At 36.3% G+C, this 18,486-nt stretch overlaps 2 protein-coding genes and 2 long non-coding RNA genes across 5 annotated transcripts; 3 read left to right on the top strand and 1 right to left on the bottom strand.

Annotated features, from left to right (window-relative positions):
* The first annotated feature begins 1,419 nt into the window (after nucleotides 1-1,419).
* LOC103497554 (uncharacterized) lies at nucleotides 1,420-2,324 on the top strand. Its single transcript, XR_539425.3, has 3 exons — nucleotides 1,420-1,714; nucleotides 1,807-1,935; nucleotides 2,057-2,324. It is a non-coding gene; the product is annotated as an uncharacterized LOC103497554 (long non-coding RNA).
* Nucleotides 2,325-2,887: 563 nt separating this feature from the next.
* Nucleotides 2,888-11,206, bottom strand: LOC103497553 (spindle and kinetochore-associated protein 1 homolog). 2 transcript variants are annotated; one of them, XM_051085219.1, is made up of 10 exons: nucleotides 11,041-11,206; nucleotides 8,870-9,010; nucleotides 8,652-8,776; nucleotides 7,945-8,060; nucleotides 7,747-7,825; nucleotides 7,043-7,107; nucleotides 6,530-6,635; nucleotides 6,407-6,436; nucleotides 3,760-3,873; nucleotides 2,888-3,496 (listed from the first exon to the last, which is right to left on the bottom strand). In XM_051085219.1, exons 2-10 carry the CDS (start codon nucleotides 8,964-8,966, stop codon nucleotides 3,419-3,421), a joined length of 810 nt encoding a protein of 269 aa, XP_050941176.1. In that variant the 5' UTR covers nucleotides 8,967-9,010; nucleotides 11,041-11,206; the 3' UTR covers nucleotides 2,888-3,418. The 2 variants fall into 2 exon arrangements, with proteins under 2 accessions (XP_050941176.1, XP_050941427.1); XM_051085470.1 differs by having other exon boundaries at nucleotides 11,035-11,190.
* A 9-nt stretch (nucleotides 11,207-11,215) lies between these two features.
* On the top strand, nucleotides 11,216-12,214 carry LOC107991588 (uncharacterized). Its single transcript, XR_001763784.2, has 2 exons — nucleotides 11,216-11,586; nucleotides 11,669-12,214. It is a non-coding gene; the product is annotated as an uncharacterized LOC107991588 (long non-coding RNA).
* A 4,361-nt stretch (nucleotides 12,215-16,575) lies between these two features.
* On the top strand, nucleotides 16,576-17,867 carry LOC127148183 (uncharacterized). Its single transcript, XM_051081331.1, has 5 exons — nucleotides 16,576-16,636; nucleotides 16,727-16,942; nucleotides 17,018-17,209; nucleotides 17,291-17,645; nucleotides 17,731-17,867. The coding sequence occupies exons 2-4, from the start codon at nucleotides 16,760-16,762 to the stop codon at nucleotides 17,636-17,638; spliced, it is 723 nt and encodes a 240-aa protein (XP_050937288.1). The 5' UTR covers nucleotides 16,576-16,636; nucleotides 16,727-16,759; the 3' UTR covers nucleotides 17,639-17,645; nucleotides 17,731-17,867.
* Nucleotides 17,868-18,486: the final 619 nt, after the last annotated feature.

Raw genomic sequence — 18,486 nt, 5'->3', positions numbered from 1 at the left:
ACAGACTCGCTGATCAAGAGAAGTCCATTTGAGATTAGAGGTAAGAGGCATTATGTATTGTCGCCGCTCGCTAATGGCCCTTATGTAGGGGACCGCCCTCAAGTCCACAGAGTTGGAGAGGAATGGGAACAGATGGCCGACATCGCTCGAGTGTGCCTAGAAGAAGCTTCAAGGCCGATGGAGGAGAGGGTAGATCAAAAGCGATGCCCTCTTGAGTTCGAGTGAATGACCAAGCTTCCAACTAACGGTACAACCACGCCGTACGATTATCTGTCAACCTGGACCTTGAGGAAGACAGATAAGTCAAGGAAGTCCTTACTGATAGAGTAAGGACTGGTAGAAGGCCCACGAGGGAGATACATAAATTCATGGTGAAGCGGAAGAAGCCCCTCGTGGAGGTAACAAGTGGAGGACCTGTCGAAGACCGTGAAGCGTGGACGCAGAAGATCGAAGAGCTCCAGCTTCGCCAGTTGATGAAGACGTCAACCGTTTAAGTGGGGGAGAATGTCAAGGGCATACTTGTCCAAGGTATTATTTACCTATGGTCGTATGCCCGAATACCCCTAAATCGCTTTATCTTTATGTCTTGAAAGTAGTCTAGGTTAATTCTTTCGTTTTCGTGCCGCCGAGCCCAGTGGGACATTTCGTCTTTTTCATATGCAAGTCTGCCAAGACCAAAAATCTCAATATGTACTATAGGGGGTACATGAGTAGTCCGACCCCCGCCCAAACCTTGTCGCACTCTTTGCAAGCTAAGCTATTTTCTTTGCGATTAACAGTCTTCAATGCTTTCTTTATGATGTTTTCAACTATTTACTTTCTCTCTCCCATTTTATAAAAACATTTTTCCAAGAACGTGGAGGAAGGCTACATCATACCGCGAGTTTGTCCTCGGGTTTCGAATATTGAACGGCTGACTTGTTGACTGAGCAGAACAAGTGCCGCACAATCGTGTTTGAAAGTTACGATTGTGACACCATGCGCCGCTGCCTATGTGCTTGGGTCGTCTGGGTAGCGTTGGTGCCTAGCACTATTGTGCATCTGATGTTGCCCATGGGTTGTGCGTCTAGCATTGCTCTTGGGGCTGTGCATCTAGCCCTGTATTTAGGGTTGTCATGAGCACGCACCAATGCATTAGGCGTGTGTTGTAAGCACATGCAGGCTGTCAAATGGCCTTGTTGGGCCATTGTGCAACATGGTTGGCTCCCCCTTGGCCTTGCTATAGGAGCTTTATGACACGATCCGATGCAAATTTTAAGGTGTTTTTCACCGTACCTGACAATAAGGTGGGATATGGACAGTATATGCATTTAACAAGTTGAGTAATTATAAAATAATTGATAATAGATTTAAAAAGTATTTTACAACATTTAAAAAGAAAAAAGAATTTATTATTATAATATTATAATAATAGAATATAATAGGCAGGGAATCTGTGTGGTTGATGTTCTGGAGACTTCTTTTCTTCCTTTTTATCATTCGTTATTTCCAATTCCCATCATCCAAAATTCTCATTCTTCATTCTTCATTCTTCATTCGTCACAATGACTCATATCCTTCATTTTCCTTTCTTCTTGATCTGTTTTTTTCTCTTCTTCTAACAAACCTATTTCTTTATCTCTTTTAATTTTCTTGTGAAGATTATTTCTGTGATTTGATTTCTTGATAAATAGCTGCTGAGATGATGATGACGATGGTGATGGTGATGATTGATGTAAGGACTTTGAGATATAATAATTAGAGTAAATTGATCCTTTTGTTATTTGAATGTGTTTTTTTTTTTTTTTTTTTTTTTTTTTTGTTTAGTCTTTAACTAAAGAGAGAACGCGGAAATCAGAGAGAGCGAGATAGAGAAAGGGCTCAAGCTAGGGCTGGAAATAATAAGTCTAAGCAACCAAGAAACGATGGCTTAACTCCTGAACAACGACGTCAAAGGTTCACTCCTCTCTCTCTCACTCTTCCTTTATTTATTTATTTATTTATTTTGGTTAAAATTACTTACTCTTTAAACTGCTTGCATTGTTAATTAGATGGTGTTTGTGTGTTTTGTGTTAAGGGATGCAAAAGCTCTTCAGGAGAAGACAGCGAAGAAAGCCGAAAGGGCTGCCGGAGCAAACAACTTCGATGGCGGCAGTAAGAATAAGTAACTGCAGATTCAGTTTGGAGTATATATAGAAGAAGCTTATCGTAAAATTCATCCACTTCTTTCTGGATTCATTTGTATTTGAACAATTTTGAATTTGGTTTGGAATAGTTGGTGCTGTAGTTTTTGCTGGGGTTCAAATTCACTCTGTTTGAATGAGAATTATGTCAATTTCCTCCCATTCCAATGCCATTTTTTCTTTTGCTTTCATTTCAACATTCAGTTTGGTTATAATTTGTCTCTAAAAATAGAAACTGAGTGATGATTTTTAACGCCTTGCGTTGAATGAGCCACCTTGGCGAAAAAAGGGGCATATAGCCACGTATATATGAGATAATACACACTTCCATTGATCAAGTCCATAAACACTTGTGTTAATTTATCTAAAAGATCAAATAATTCTTCAATTAGATACCACTCGCTTTGTTAGTTTCTGCATAATCTTTTTGTCTGTCTAAATTTTGAAACTTTTTTTCAACCAATTACAGTAAAAGTTGATCATCTAAATTTAAGATCGAAAGTTTAAAAACTAAACTTGAAATTTAAAATTACAGACGGAAGTTGAACAAGTATTGAATCAATATGATATCTGAACTTCAATATTTATTGTGGCGTCAGTTGGATGATTTTAATTTATTCTATAGACCCTCAAGTTTTAAACTGTAATTTCTAATCTTTTTACAACAATCATTTTGATCCTTACAATTCTATCAAATTTCACACATTACCTAGTACAAGTCCACATTAAGAAATAGATTCAAACTTTTGTCAACTATTTATTGAACGAAAAACATCTTCATAGCAGCCTCTGTTTGTTATGGCTCTTTGCCAAAACTACCTATTCTTTAGAATTTGCTTTCAAAACTACAGTATCTTAGAACTCCAATCTTAACGGCATAAGAATGTAGGTAAAAGCGTTGGCCTAATTGAAAGAAGTCAAGTTGAAAATCTAAGCAGAAATGAGCTCCTTGCAACCGATTGCAAGAACTGATTGAACTATAGAGATAACAGCCTCTCGTTTTGATTAGAGAATTTCTTTGATGATAATCAAAGACCGGCCAAATAACTCAGCACTCTACCAATTTATCTATAAGATGAATGCAGTTTATGGGTTATATGATTGTCTAATCTTCTCCAAAACAATCGGTTGTACTCATCTGCTGAGTAATCCTTGAGAAATGGATTGCAGGAATTGTGCAGTGGATTCTCTTCATACAGGCTAGAATTCATTGATGCAAGACTTGTAATCTTGGGTCCAAGTAAATCCTAGGTTATTTATGATGGTTTTAATAATAAGATTACTCGTTGATGTCCAATCCGAGTCTCGCTTATGCGTCCAACGTGACGTAGGACCTGTGACGGTAGAAAAGTTGACAAATTTTAATCTGCACTGTGTATCTGAGGTTCAGTATTATATGAAATCAAAAATGAAACCGGTGTTTCAAACATTGATAGGAAGTATTGTACTCAGTCATAATATACACTAAGGCCTAGTTGATATCCATGTCTTTTTAGTTTTATGTTATGGAAAATTAAGTTTATAACCGCTACTTCTACCTATAGTTTTCTTGTTTTATTACATGTTTCTGAGAGCAAATTATATTTAACAAACTTACAGTTAGAATGGCCTTTCCAGTATTGTCAAGTTTCAATGAAGGTCCTCTCATGTCGGTTTCAAGAAAGAAATATTTTCCTTTCACTGCATCGGTTGCTGCAATATCTCTTAGCTCCTGCATGTATCAGAATTAAAAACATGGTATCTTGAAGAGATGGTCAAGGAGGAAAAGAAGAAAAGAATGGTTTCAGGTCCCTGACTCCCTGTGGTTATCCATGGGAATCCCCAGTTTGACCAGATTGACGAACAATGTTGATATTTTTTTCTTCTTCTTTTCTTCTTTTTTTTTTTTTTCTTCCTTTTTTCTTTCTTTTTTTTTTGGTGGAAAGGAAATAACACTTTTCATTCATATGGTGGAAAGAACAATGTTGATATTTACTTCTACTAATTTAGCCACTTTTTTGGCCCTTTTTTATAATTTTATTTGCTATCACTAATTAAACTTTGAAACTCTAACCCCTTCATTTCATCCCATCCTACATTTTTGTGTATTTTCTTTTTTTCTCTTTTTTTAAACTTTGTTTCTACACTTTTCACGTGCCAGAAGAGATTTGAGGACTAAGAGGGATATCACTACCAGCTGCCACCTGCTCTCGCCAATTTGCCAACTTGCCAAACAGCATTGTTTGCTTTCTCCGACTCACCAAGCACCATTACTGTCACTCGCCAGGCATCTGCATTCATCAACATCGTTTGATCCTGTCAACCACTGGTTGTCACTTAGTCTGGTGCTGAGGGAATTTTCTCCCCATGAAATACCACACGAGGATTTCCCATCAAATTAGAAACAAATTCCCGCCCTGGGCAAGAATTTGCAACCATCGACAGGCACAAGGATGGGAATTCTTTTGTCATTGGGAGTGGGTCAGGGCCGTGATTTTGGATAAACAATTGGCTTACCGTGTGCAGATTAGTCCAATCAAGGGTGAGGTGATAATACTAAAAGGTAGTGATAGAGGTGTTGTAAGACAGCTCAAACATGCTTCCCACGCACTTAATTAAGAGTCTAAAACTTGAAGTTTTTGTAGGTAGAGAATGCTTCAACTGTTTATTTTTATGCAACCCTTCCCAGGGGATAGAGAATCATGCAAACCTACCTGGTCCATGCTATCTCTTCTGTCGTTCTCTCCTTTCAATTGAATCGATCACCCCAAACACTTATAGAAGTGTTGCATTTAAGGGCCCCATTGGGACTAATTTAGAGAGAATTCAAAGTGATTATGAGAGCCTTTGGCGGGACTTCACGACAGGGAATGTTTTGGAGAGCAAGGATAGGGATGGGGAAGCCTTTCTCATCCTCATACCACCAATTGAAAAAGTCATTCATAGGCTCTAGCCCAGCTAGGTCTAGTCCGGCGCAAAACAGAGTAAGTTGGGTATGTGAGTTGACCAATCAGCACCGTAGCCACAAGTGAGCCGAATACTGACTTGAGGCAATCCAATGCAATGTAATCATCCTTAATCTAGCGCAACACTTAAAGTGACAAGAGGGGTGCAACCACCCTACTATGATTACTTAGCTACACCACCGTAGTAACCTCACCCAACCACATGCAAAGCACCATCAAGTAACTGGCCTTTAATGGTGCCGCTCCAACCCCTATCTCTGTATAAAGAGCATTGAATAAAAGCAGAGGTACACTCTCCACCACATCGAAACATTGTACATTTAAGACTTGAATACTTGAGCGTGTTGAAGAAAATGGCACAAATGAAACTAGAACAATCACTTGCAAGAAGAAACTTTTATCAAGAATGTACAAAGATTGACATTTTTGAGAGAATATTTTCCCTATCTCAAAACTCACTCACTTTTCACTCTAAGTTTGTCTAAATCTCTTGCTTTGCTTTCTTTCTTCCCTTTGCTTTTCTCACTTCCTTGCATACAAGGTTCACACCTATTTCTAGGCATGAGATCCTTGAAGCCCAAGCAAAAGAATCCCTCTAGGTTCTTCTTGGATTCTACAAATACTCTAGATATTTCTATGGATTGTCCTCAACTCCTTATCTAGAAGAATTCTACATGATGCCTAAAGAAACCCAAGGATATTTTATATTTTTCTATGAAATATTTATTTACAATCTTTTAGATAAACCTAGAATATCTAACATTTATACTTAAGCTATGTAAATATTTCTTGAATTTTCTAGAAAAGTTAGTGTTTGCCTTCAACTTTAAGAGGGTGCCTAAGTGTATTTGACAATTATAAAACCAGACTAATATCTAACCCTAATATTTTACAGGCAACTCTTGATCATGATCTTTTTTGCTACCTCCACCATCACCACCTCATCTCCAAGACTGATATGCACACAATCAAACAACTCATTACTCCCATACAACTTTGCCAAATTGAAAGAGAGAGATTCTCAAGTTCTCATGTAAAATGGGCAAAATATTTCATTTTCTGGATGGCATCTACTTGGAACTCAGGCAGAACAGCCATCTGATTCTACAAGTTCATTTGATGTTTTACCTTTATATAATGTTTTAATATTTGTAAATATATTATGCAACATCTTCAGTAGCAAGTCTGCCTAGAACCTACATGCCTACATCTTAAGTTTTGCAAGCATCAATGCAAAAAGAAGCACAAAGGAAGAAGCAAATGAAAAGAGATGTGGAAAAAAATTGTTAGTGAACTTACCAGGGCCTTTTCCCAAAGGTTCTCTGCCAGCTTTAGAAGAAGTACTCATTGTCAGCATATAACTTATAAGTGAAATGGTGGTTATCAATATGCTTCTTAAATTAGAGAAAATTTGACATTAACCTTTTTTTTGGGGATGCCAATAAGTTGGGCATTTGCTTCAGCATATGTTGCCATGTCATTAACAGCAGCATTGACCTTGTCAACTGTTAACCTTCCTCTCATATATCTGTGGTTGGTAGGACTTGGTAAATAAACTAAGGATTATAGGCAACTTTACAGGGAAAACATAAGCTAAAGACATTGAAACCAACCAGATGTATTTGAAACATCTTTTACAATTAATTTGGTTTCAATTTTGTCCCTAGAGTTTCAAATTTAGTGATCTGTAATTGTAATTGAAATGGCTAGTTGAATGTCTATTTTTATAACAAATCAAAATATTAGGTTAAAGTTGTACAATGTATCTCAAAGGCATTTTGTATGATATAGCTCTATTTCAATTCCAAATGCCGATACCTAGCTAGAAATTTCATGAGTTGTGGTACTGCATTTTATTAGGTAGTACGTAACTCAAACTAGTTATCACTTATCATTTATTCCCATGTGCTTAAACAAGAGGAAAGAACAACTCACGAGGATAGTGAATTCAGTTCATCGATGGTTATGTACCAAAGTGGGGGAGAGGAAACTTTCTTCTCCTGAAATTGACATTGTAAAGGAGGTCACTTCTACGTTAATGATTAATTAACGAAGAATTATGGAGAAGTCTAATTTTCTTACCATGGCATGAAAGTGTTAAAATATAAACAAATTATTAAATTTACCAAAATCCATCAACTCAAGTTTTTATCTGGACCCCAATAATCTCATTCCCTCTCTAATTATCATTCAATGAGCATAGTGCTAATTAAAACCAATAAGTGCTGAGAAATATTAAAAATACAAACAAAATATTAACCTTATCTAAGCTAGCAAGTCTTCTTTACGAAGTACTGAACCTTCATCAAGAAAAAATGAAAGGATACAAGGGGATAAAAAATATTAATTAGAAAAAAAGGCCAACGAAAACAAAAATGACTTCAATCAAGCAAAATAGACCTCAAAGGTAATTAAAAAAAGAATAGCAACCGAAACCAAAATAAAAACATGAAACCTAACAAACGCTCATACATCCTCCTTGGTTCTCTCTAACCCTGTAAACACTATGAAGCTATTGGCTATTAGGTTCACCAGGATTTTAACACCTAACTTCAGCCCAAATTGCTAGTTTATATACAATGAAATATATACAGTACATTCACTTAACGTAAACATGATTAAAGGAAGAAAATTCAGACCTTAGGTAAGACTGAAATCACATTCTCAGCCTCTCGGGAGCCCAATTCAGAACCAGATGTTTTGGCCTCTGAACCAAGACTGAAAACAGAAAGCCACCAAACTTTTTCATGAATCACATCTACGATACAATAACATTAAATGTTGAAGATGGGGTTCAGATCATGGAACTCGTATAAAATTTAAACCAAATTAGTTACCTGGTATTTAAGTTCAACGCAGAAACTCTCTCGGGCAGAATCTGATAATAAGTGGGAACATGAAGGGAAATACTTTCTAATCTCTTCTGCTGCTTCAGAGATGCTTCAATAAGTTTCTGCATAGTTTGGTGAGTAATGTTATGTCATACATAAACTAAGCAATAATTTAGCTACTCAAAACTGTTAGAATCAAAATTACTAAATCAGATAATGAGTTCCCTGCAGTCCTTTTCCGTTCTCTTAAAAAAATTCAAAGAGAAGCATAGCAACATAAGAATGATAAGCAGTAGTTATCTTATCAGTTTTTTTTTTTTTTTTTTTTTTTTGTGATAGCCAGGAGTTCGAGCTTCTCTATAGACTATACTCAGGGACACCCACACCCCAAAACCTGAACCCAAACGACATCAAGGTTTTCTTTTTGCAATAAACTCACCCTAAGGTTCGAACTTGTGACCTCTGAGCCAGTGATGAGTGGGCAGTTTATTGTTCACGAGTCTATCACTCTCTTGACTCTTGAGTTATCAATTTTCATAAGTTTGTCAAAACTCTCACACGGAATATGTTCTTTATTTTAGGTCAACTTATCTTTAAAACAGTTTGTATCTAATTTCTTAAGTTTCTGCATTACGATGCAGGAGGAAAGAAGCAAACAGAATTGAATATAGAGTCAAAATAAAGATCGTCTAACAAGGACGGGATGAATATACTTTTGCTTTCGGAATTGCTTCAGCTTCTTCTCGTAACTGGTTCTTGATCGCCTGCACCTGTAATTCCATCACCTTTAAAGATGCATCAACTGCCGACAAATCAGGGAGACAACTTGCAGGATACACTACAAACAAGAAGTCAGTAATGAGGTAGTGACACTTCATCAAATGAAATTACAGACAAGAAAATGGATAATAGCTCAAATATTTCCACTCACTGTTTCGTGCAATTACAAGATCCTGGAGCTCTGCGATCCGACCATTGAAAGCCACAATTAGATTATCAAGCAATGAACCAGCTTCCTTCGAGTCCATCTATCTCCCTAGTGTGACACTACCCTATTTGTAAAAGTTCAAGTCTGAAGTTTGAATTACATAAATTTGTTAGTTTGTTAGTTCTTTAAACGAGATGAACAATTACAAATTTAAAACTTGGAGTTTGGCAATTAGGCCAAACATCCTTACCACGAAAGCTTATGATAGTAAACAATCAATTTTCTTAAGAATTCAAAAGATAGTCACTAAACAAATTTATTTTTTATATGAAAACAACTTTTGTTGAGTAAAAAATTAAAGAACACTGTACAAGCTTTATATATTTGACATAAAAAACAAACAGCTCTTAAATAAAATTAATACCCAAAAAAAACTCAATACGTCATAAGTTGACCATAACAACAATAAAGAGCGCAATGTGTGAGGTGAGCCATATTAATGCATATGCAGTCTAATTAGAGATTAACAAATTTTTAAATTTAAAATTTAAAACGAAAATTATTTAAAAAAAGAAGAAGTCAAAAGGTGAACACATAAATATACGCAGTGAGATCTAAAACAAAATCATAATATCAAGTTTACAGACTTGAAAATCCAAAACAAGCTTCACAGAGAAGTTTCTTTAGACCAGCTCCATAACTAAATCTTGAACATCATGAGCAATAATGCTGAGAAACAAACTGATCTAGTTGGCAACGAAGACAATTGGATGTAAAATAAACCAAGTAGGAACTTTCGACCTTGATTTTGTTTCTTTAAGAGGTTTGTTGTTCTTCAATTATGATGCAGATCATAATGGAAATTGGTAAAGCTTCTAATGTTCATAGACCTGATGAATATAAAAGGGAGATAGACTAATAAAGAGTTCACAATAAGTTGCTTAGCTAGTGAAATCAGATCAATGTTTTACTTTAATCGGTTGTCTGGTTTTCTTTCACTCGCTTTGGCAGATTGTATAAACATTTTTCAACCGTTTCTTCTACCAATGAAAAAGTTGTCCCGTGTTTAAGGAAACACAAGTATTTACTATTGGAAGCCAACACATTTATCCTCTCTTAATTACTTCCACTAAATTATATGTTTCCCCTTTCCCCTAACAACTTGAAATTTTTCAGTTTAGTTTTGTTTCTATAAGCATCAAACTTTGGTAAATAGGTTAGGAAGGAAAATAAGCCGCATCTTTTAGCTTCCTGGAACAGGAAGAGAATGAAGTACCATCAATTGGACCAAACCAAAGCCATACAATCACGGTTATTTTCTTTACTTGTAGACCATTTAATTATGGAAGTTTCTATTATTTCTAAATTGCTAGTGCTACGCTTTCAATAATTTAATTCTATAGCAGTTTTTAGTATAATAATGAAGAGAAAAATCAGTAAATCACTGATTCAACTAACATGCTATAGAAGAGAATGAGGGAAAATATAATTTTCATCTTATTCCAAGAAGAGAAGACCCTCAGTTGAATACAATGTGGCATTGAGTGACTAGGTAACAAACTTTCAACTAATTACAGTTTTTAATAATCCATCTAACAGCATTATAATAATACATGCCAACAACACCAATACAAAAATACAACAGAAATATGCTACAATTTTAGTAAAATAGTAGCAAAACTGATGAATTAAATACACTTGAAATGTTGTGATGAGTTTAAGATACACTAGAAATCCTAGGGTTGGTTCAACACTTCAGCTAACATCAAATTATCACCAACAATACAAAAGTCTCACGAAATATGCTAAAATTCTATTATAATACTAAAATCGGGGAATTGGCAAACATCAGTTTAAACATAGAAGCAAATTCAAGAGTAATACTGCAAACCAATTCAACTAACGTGAGAGCTTCGGTTGAAGAAACAGAATTAAAAATCAAGGCTCTCATAAAAAACTTTAATGTTTTCTAACAGAGTAACAAAAGTGCATGCAGCAGCTCTGTAAATTAATCAACACAATAAACGGAAATAAAGAACTGAAATTGAAAATCTCAATTGATGCATTTCGAACTAATCATTGTGAGGAAAAAAAAACTCCGAATCAGCTAATTTACTCCCCTAGATGCGAATACCAATAATTGTAGGTTGTAGAAATTAAATCTTAACCGGTACCGATTGAAATAGGAGAAATTCGAGAATCAATTGTGGGCGAGGAGTAAGAGACTGCAAGTGAGAGAACGCGGAGGTTGCTGAGAAATGGAGACAAGTTGAATTTGAAAGATGATACTCGATTTCAAATTAAAAATGCTATTTTATGATTTCAAAAATATTTTTCATACTTTCCAATATTATCCCTCCATTTTATAAATGTTTGAAAAGTATTCTTCCACCGGTTTGGATTGAAGATAACATTAAGCCCATTTTGGCCCACAAATTGGAGTGGAGATAGCCCACCCCATGTTTGGCCCAAAGATTGAGTGATTTGGGGATTAGAGTTATCATTGTTCCCTCCTCCTTCCAACTCCACTGCCCCTTCCCAACTTTGTACCGATTCTTCTCTGTCTTTTATTCCTCGCCAAACGATCTCTTCCCCACTCAACTCCACCCCGCTCCTTCTCCATCTTCCTCTCCTAGCTCGCCGGTCTTTTCCTTCTCTGAAACCCTTTGTCTCAGTCTCCTACTCCCTTGTTCGTTTTGCTTCATCGAATCCTTTCGAAGGTTTGTGGTTATTTTAATCTTATTTGAATTATTTTCCCTTTTTTCTGTTCGGTTGAATATGTATATCTTCTTTCTCGAATAGATGATTCTTGGTGGTTTCAATAATCATTTAGCAAATCCAGAAATTGGGACCTCAAGTTCGGTTGCCGTGGAAATAGCTAAAATCCTCAAACTCAAATGTGAGAATAATCACGATGAATTTGAACCGTCAATGGAGAATTAGACAGCTCTAATGGCGGAACATAGCAACAGTAATCAGAATTACCAAATTTCAATTGGGGGAATTGCTTTGTATGATCCTTCCTTGGGCCTAATGGGGATTCTTGATTTGAACCTCTGTTTGGAAGATATTTTTCATAAAAATTACACAAAATATTTGGCTGCTACAGCTAGACAAAACAAGATTCAGATTGGAAAAACAACAACAATGGAGCTCCCAAATTGCAATCCTAATTCCACTATTTTCCTTTTTTTTTTTTCTTTTTTCTTTTTTCTTTTTTAATCTTAGGATTCAATTCATCATTCATCAATTTTATTGTTACGGCTCATTGATAACCAATGTTTTCGATTTTGTGTGTAAAATATTTTAGTTTATATATGGTAAAAAGATAAAAAGAATAGTTTCAAATTTTGTGTTTTATGAATTCCTCGCTACCTCTTTCTTTCACTAATACATGTGAAATGTGTATGGTTGTTTGTAAATAAGATGGATATATGTTTTGATTTTAATTTGAATGTTAATGTTACTTAAATTATAGATTTTAACCATTTGAATGAAAAATTGAGAGAACAGTTTTGGAATGTAAAAACAAATGAATATGAGAAAGAAATAAATAGCAATGCCTTTTTCACTAATAAATTATATTTATAATTTTTATTAATAGAATAAAAATTATATTAATTATTAGTGTATGAGGTGTGTTCTTGTACAAAGAAAAGTATTGCGAAATTACAAAATGGAAAGTTGAAATTACTGGACTCATTTGCTAAAACCAAATTAGTTAATACTATAGAACGAAAAATAAATAAATAAGTTGTATTTGATGATGATAGATAAATAACTTTTGAAGAATAAAGATGAACTATTGAAAAAAATATGTGTATTGCAAAAAAAGTAGTGAAAAAAAATCACTTTTGATATAATCTAGATTATAATAAGCATCGACACATACTATAATAACTCATACTATAATAATCTACATCCCAAACACAGACTGTAGTAACCACATATTATTATAATTTACAGACTATAATAACCACATATTATAGTAACCCACTCCACGCCACAAACGCTTCTAAGGGGCTGTTTGGGGTTAGGGTTAGTACTGTGGGTTTGAGTTAGCCTAACCCTAACCCCCATTTGGCCCACGATTTATAGAAACCCTAACTATAGTTTCCATAAACCGGTTTTAAACCCTTCAGTCACTGTTGCCCTTCCCTTTTCAATCCATGTTGAGCCTCCCCTCAACCCGTGTTACCTCCTCTGTTGAACCCATGTTTTCGCCTTCCTTCAACCGTGTTTCAATCTTCTTCCTCCACTTCCACCTTCCGATTTCTTTCATTTATTCTTGTCTGGATTTACTTGTATATTCCATTTTCGTCAATTCGTTGAAGGGTTTAGGCCAGTGGCAAAATTTTCAGCTTTCGATTTCTCTCGTTTATTCTTCTTTGGGTTCATTTGCATGTTCGATTTTGGTCTATTCGTTGAAGGGTTTAGGTTTTTCTTATCTTTTCGGCTTACGATTTCTTTCGTTTATCATTCTCTAGATTAACTTGTATATTCGATTTTGGTCGATCGTTGAAGGGTTTAGGCCTGTGGCAAAATTTTTCCCAAAGGGGTTTCATACACGGTTTCAATGCTGATCTTAATCTCTCTCATCTGTCTCTCTCACAAAGAAAACGGAAGTTGGTTTGTTGAAGGTGACCCTCCACCGGACTGCCTCCAAACCACTTCCCGTTTTCTCTTTGTTTGCATGTCCGTGTGAACATGCATGTGCGTGTTACCCTTGAAGCAGCCCTTCCTTGCCGCTCGGTGTTCAACTTGCCATTTGATCTTGCCTTGGACTGATGTAGAACAAATTTTACGCCTTGTCTTTGCCGGTAATTAGTCTTACCCGAGCATGGTAGGGAGGTATACTTTTGTTCCATTACTCTTTTTTTGAAACACAGCCGATGATGAGTACTTAATCGATGATACATTTCTGAATTTTTTTTGCTCAATTTCATTCACTGATTTGGTTTATATGAAATCTGGTTTATCATATTTTTATTAATTTTTCACATATATCAGTTGTCTATTTTTGTCCGATTATATTCAATATCTTGGCTTCCAAATTGTCATCAATATCTTGCCCTTGAATCTGTATTGTACTCTTTGGGAAACGTATACATTTCTGGTCAATATTGTTTTGTCCCTTCAAGCATGTGTGTTATCTTTTCATGTGTACTTGACTGCATAATAGCTTCTAATATCTACTTTTGATTATGCCTTGACTTATCTTTTAGGCTGCTTTTGCATAGAATCTCTACCTTTTCTTGGTTGTCATTTATTTACATATTTACTCCTCATATCCTCTGTATAAACCTCCTTTTATGCTTATCATTTACCACTTCCATTTCTCATTGCTTAGCTCTTTCCTTTGTATTCCAAATTGATCTTTCGTAGGTAAATGGTTCTAACATTTTCATACTTTTTTCTCATCGTAGTTTCTGCATTGTTCCCTCACGGTTTATGTCTTGTTTCTCTCTAAATGTATACATTTGCAACTTCTCACGGTTGTTGTCCTTTTTTTTTCATTTTGCTGCCCTTTTTATATTGTTTTCTCATCAGACTTTCTGCCTTCTTCTCTCACGGTTTCTGGCCTAGTTGCTTGGCTCTTTCCTTTTCATACTTTTTTCTAATCATAGTTTCTGCCTTTTCATACTTTTCTTAGGTAAATGCTTTTAACCTCTTTGGTATGTTTGTGCACTGTTTTATGTCCTATGTGTATGCCTTGTTTCTCCCCTACGTTTATGCTTTTTCTACCCGTTTATTTTCCTGTTGTTTCCCACGGTTTCTGCCCTTGTTTCTCAACTTTGTGTTTCCTCTCTTTTGTATGTTATGGCCAGTTTTTTTATATATGTTGCTACCATGTTATCACGTACTTTCTGCCTTCTTTTGTTACATATGTTTATGTCTTTGTTGTTTGTTTTTATCCCTCTTAATTGATGTTTCTACCACGATTAAATCTGGTTCAAGTTATTGAACCGATTTCTAAACTATGAGGCTCGTTAGCATTTCTTTTGAAATCCAACTTTTTGTTTTCAATGTTGTTTTTTAACATTTCAATATCTGGTCAGTACTTCTACGTACAAGGTATGCAATCCTTTCGTTTCTCTTCTATTTTTGTTCAATTATGTTGCATTTGAAGAACGTGTCAAAGTTGTGGCCTTACTTGTATCCTAACTTGTTAAATCTTTTTTTTTTCAGAACGCTGCGGTCATCCACTACAAGAAAATGGAGCATTCCCGACGCCGAAAAGCACGTCGGCATAAAGAACGTCGGGAATAAGGGCTTTCCCGACGTCCTCAACAACGCGTCAGGAGCTGCGTCGGGAAAACCATCTTTCCCGACCCACCACGAAGGTGTCGGCAAGAATACGTCGGGAAAAGGGGTTTTTTCCCGACGCCGTGAACAGTGCGTCGGGAGCGGCGTCGGGAATAGGGGTTTTTCCCGACGCCGCGTGAAACGTCGGGAAAATGGGTTTAATGAGCGTCGAGAATTCCCCTTTTCCCGATGCATTTTGAGGGATTTCCCGACGCCACGTCACTGCGTCGGGAAATCCCCTTTAAATTCGTTTCAATTCTGTATTCACAGAACCGAAACCGAGAGGAGGAGAAAAAGAAAGGAGAAGAAGAAGAAGTCGCTGCCGTGCATAATCCTTTTGTTCCGCCGCCGTCCGTCGCCGACCGCCCTCGCCGTTGTTCCTCGTCGCCGTCTGCCACTTTAGGTAAGTGAAATATGTAAATTTATTTAGTTTAAGTTTATGTTTTAGAGTTTTTTTTTATGGAAATTAGTTTAGGATTTTCTTTTGGAATAGATTTTTGTTTGTTAAATGTATTTTTGTATAGAGTGTGTGTAATTTGTGGTTGAATTGAAATTTGAAATTTGAAATTTGAATGGTTTAGGACTTTTGTTTTAGAAAATTGAATAAAATTGAATAAAATTGAATGGGGATTGAATTGGGAGAGGGAGTTTATTGTTAAATTGAAAATTGAATTGGGAGGGGGGTTTATATTTGAATTGAAAATTGAAAATTGAAATTGGAGGGGAGGGGGGGGTTAATAGTTAAATTGAATTAGGGGGATGTATAGTTAAATTTAAAATTGAATTGGAGGGAGGGGGTTTAAGTTAAATTCAAAATTGAAATTGGGGGGGGGGGGGGGGGGGGGGGTGGAGTTAATAGTTAAATTGAATTAGGGGGATGTATAGATAAATTTAAAATTGAATTGGAGGGAGGGGGTTTAAGTTAAATTGAAAATTGAAATTGGGGGGGGGGGGGGGGAGTTAATAGTTAAATTGAATTGGGAATGTAATATGTGTGTTAAGATTTGTTTTGGCTATCCTGCAGTTATGGTAGTCTTTTTTGTTTTGAATTTGTTTATGTTTGGGATGGCTATCTTGCAGTTATGGTAGCCTTTTTTGTTTTGAATTTGTTTATGTTTGGGATGGCTATCCTGCAGTTATGGTAGCCTTTTTTGTTTTGAATTTGCTGGTATCAAGGGGTGGTAGTTAGGATAGCTTGAAGTATTTTGTTGTTAATAATTAGGTTGTGTTGGCTATCCTGCAGTTATGGTAGCCTTTGTAGTTTGGACGGGTTTGTAGGATGCGAAGATATTTTGAAGCATTCCGATGACGATCGCCCCTGGAGCGGAGAAGCCTATTTCTCCACACGTCGTTCGCTTCAGCCAAGCGATAGGCGTGTGCGTGCTAAAGACATTTTCCGTCTGCTGTCTTAAGTGGGCGGATGTTGGGAGAGAATACATTGAGGTCGTCAAGGGCGACCTCCAGGTAATTAAATGCATAACACATTTATATATGATTTCATTTGAAACATATCTAACTTTAACCAATCTAATATGTTATGTTTGTAATGTGCAGCGATTGTTTGTGCTTGATTTCAATGATCAAGCAATGAACAGGTTTGTTGAGCATCAGATGCTCACGACCTTTAAAGAGTTCCGGGCCGACTGTCATAGACATTTCAAAAAGTACAGCGACCCGGAGGAGGCTCGTGCCAACCCACCAAACGCATTGGTTGGACGTGATGAGGATTGGCACTTCCTCTGCGACCATTATATCAGCCGTGCATTCCAGGTATTTGTCATGATTAATTATGATAACAAGTTTTAATATGTATAAGAAATAAACAATATAATTGTTTTAATGCAGGAGCAATCACGGACAAACAAGGCTGCTAGACAGAAGCAGCCTTACAATCATAGTAGCGGGTCCAAGTCGTTTCTACAACGACAGTATGAGCTCGCTGAAAGAAGAGGGCAGTCGGTCGATCGTGTGGAATTATTCCGGGAAACACACGTTCGAGCTGGGACATTCGTGTCGCAGGCCGCCGAGGATGCGCATGTAAGTTATACCCTTATTAATTATCCACTTTTATTATATATTTTTGCGCGTTACCTAACATAATTTTTAAATTTGTTGCAGAATCAAATGCTGGAACTCCAATCCCAGCCTACCCCAGAGGGTAGTCAGCCACTCTCTGAGGATGAGATATGCGATCAGGTGTTGGGTAGACGACCAGGCTACTCAAAAGGCCTTGGTTGGGGACCCAAGCCGAAGGCCCGCAGAACAGCAAGTGCAAGCAGTTCGTCGACATCTTGTTCGCAGTCCACACAAAAAGAGATTGAATTACAAGCTAAACTTCATGAAGCTTTGGAACGGATTAAAGTACAAGATAGAAATCACCAAGCATTAGCTTCACAAGTGGAAGCTATGAAAAAGATGATTGAAGACCTAACTCGTGCACAACAGGGACCACCACATGATCCCTAGCTCTGCGGTACGTCGTATATGTCTCTATTATTCTTAAGTTTTTGCAATATATGATTATGTATTAAACTTAGTTATTTTTATACCATTTTTAGGACCGAAGGTGTAGAATGACGCGCATACGCACCTCGTTGGGAGATTGGGTCTTATGTTTATGTTTTTTCTATATTGAGAACTATATTTTCTTGTAGTCAACTTATTCGTATTATTAATTTTAATTCTATTTTTTTAATTTGTGTTTGTATATTTATTAATTTATTTTAATTTAATCCAAAACGTCGCAAAATTTTTTTGAGCAATCAGAACATCATTGTGAATGTTTGAGCAAAATATTATAAGGAAAAAAGTAAAAATAAAATATTTAAAAAAATATATAAAAAATATTTCCCGACGTTCATTACGTCGGGAAAAAAATGTCGGAAAACAGGAACGTCGGGAGAAACGGCGTCGGGAGATGCGTCGGCATACACGGCGTCGGGAAAGCCTCTCGCGACGCATTTCTCCCGACGTTCTTCCCGACGCCATTTTGTACGTCAGGATATCCTTTCCCGACGTACTTTGCATTTTCGCCGACGTATTTGTGCGTCGGGAGTACCCACGTCTCTTGTAGTGATCCCTCCCTTATAAGAGGTATTATGGCTTAGCCATATGTACATTAAAGTTGCATGATGTTTTTATTTATTTAATTACAATTTAAATTATGTAGTTAAGGCCTTTTTACAGACTACACAGTATTTGTTTTGTAATAAATTATTTTGATGGACATTTCAATTATATAATGAATTACTATTATTTTTCTTTCAGTGTATGTTTTAAATTTATGTTTATTTTAAACTTTCACGTGCAACACA

This window comes from Cucumis melo, chromosome 1 (genome assembly GCF_025177605.1).
Source record: "Cucumis melo cultivar AY chromosome 1, USDA_Cmelo_AY_1.0, whole genome shotgun sequence".
In the NCBI taxonomy this organism is placed as follows: domain Eukaryota; kingdom Viridiplantae; phylum Streptophyta; class Magnoliopsida; order Cucurbitales; family Cucurbitaceae; genus Cucumis; species Cucumis melo.
Note: the sequence above shows the minus strand (reverse complement) of the source record. Positions and strands in the feature narration are given on the sequence as shown.

Coding starts and splice junctions, on each gene's coding strand:
- LOC103497553 (XM_051085219.1), bottom strand. CDS start 8,966: ATGGACTCGAAGGAAGCTGGTTCATTGCTTGATAATCTAATTGTGGCT. Junction 8,777..8,869: donor TCTTGTAATTGCACGAAACA/GTGAGTGGAAAT, acceptor TCTTGTTTGTAG/TGTATCCTGCAAGTTGTCTC. Junction 7,108..7,746: donor TGATTTCAGTCTTACCTAAG/GTCTGAATTTTC, acceptor TGTCAATTTCAG/GAGAAGAAAGTTTCCTCTCC.
- LOC127148183 (XM_051081331.1), top strand. CDS start 16,760: ATGAACAGGTTTGTTGAGCATCAGATGCTCACGACCTTTAAAGAGTTC. Junction 16,943..17,017: donor ATATCAGCCGTGCATTCCAG/GTATTTGTCATG, acceptor GTTTTAATGCAG/GAGCAATCACGGACAAACAA. Junction 17,210..17,290: donor AGGCCGCCGAGGATGCGCAT/GTAAGTTATACC, acceptor AATTTGTTGCAG/AATCAAATGCTGGAACTCCA.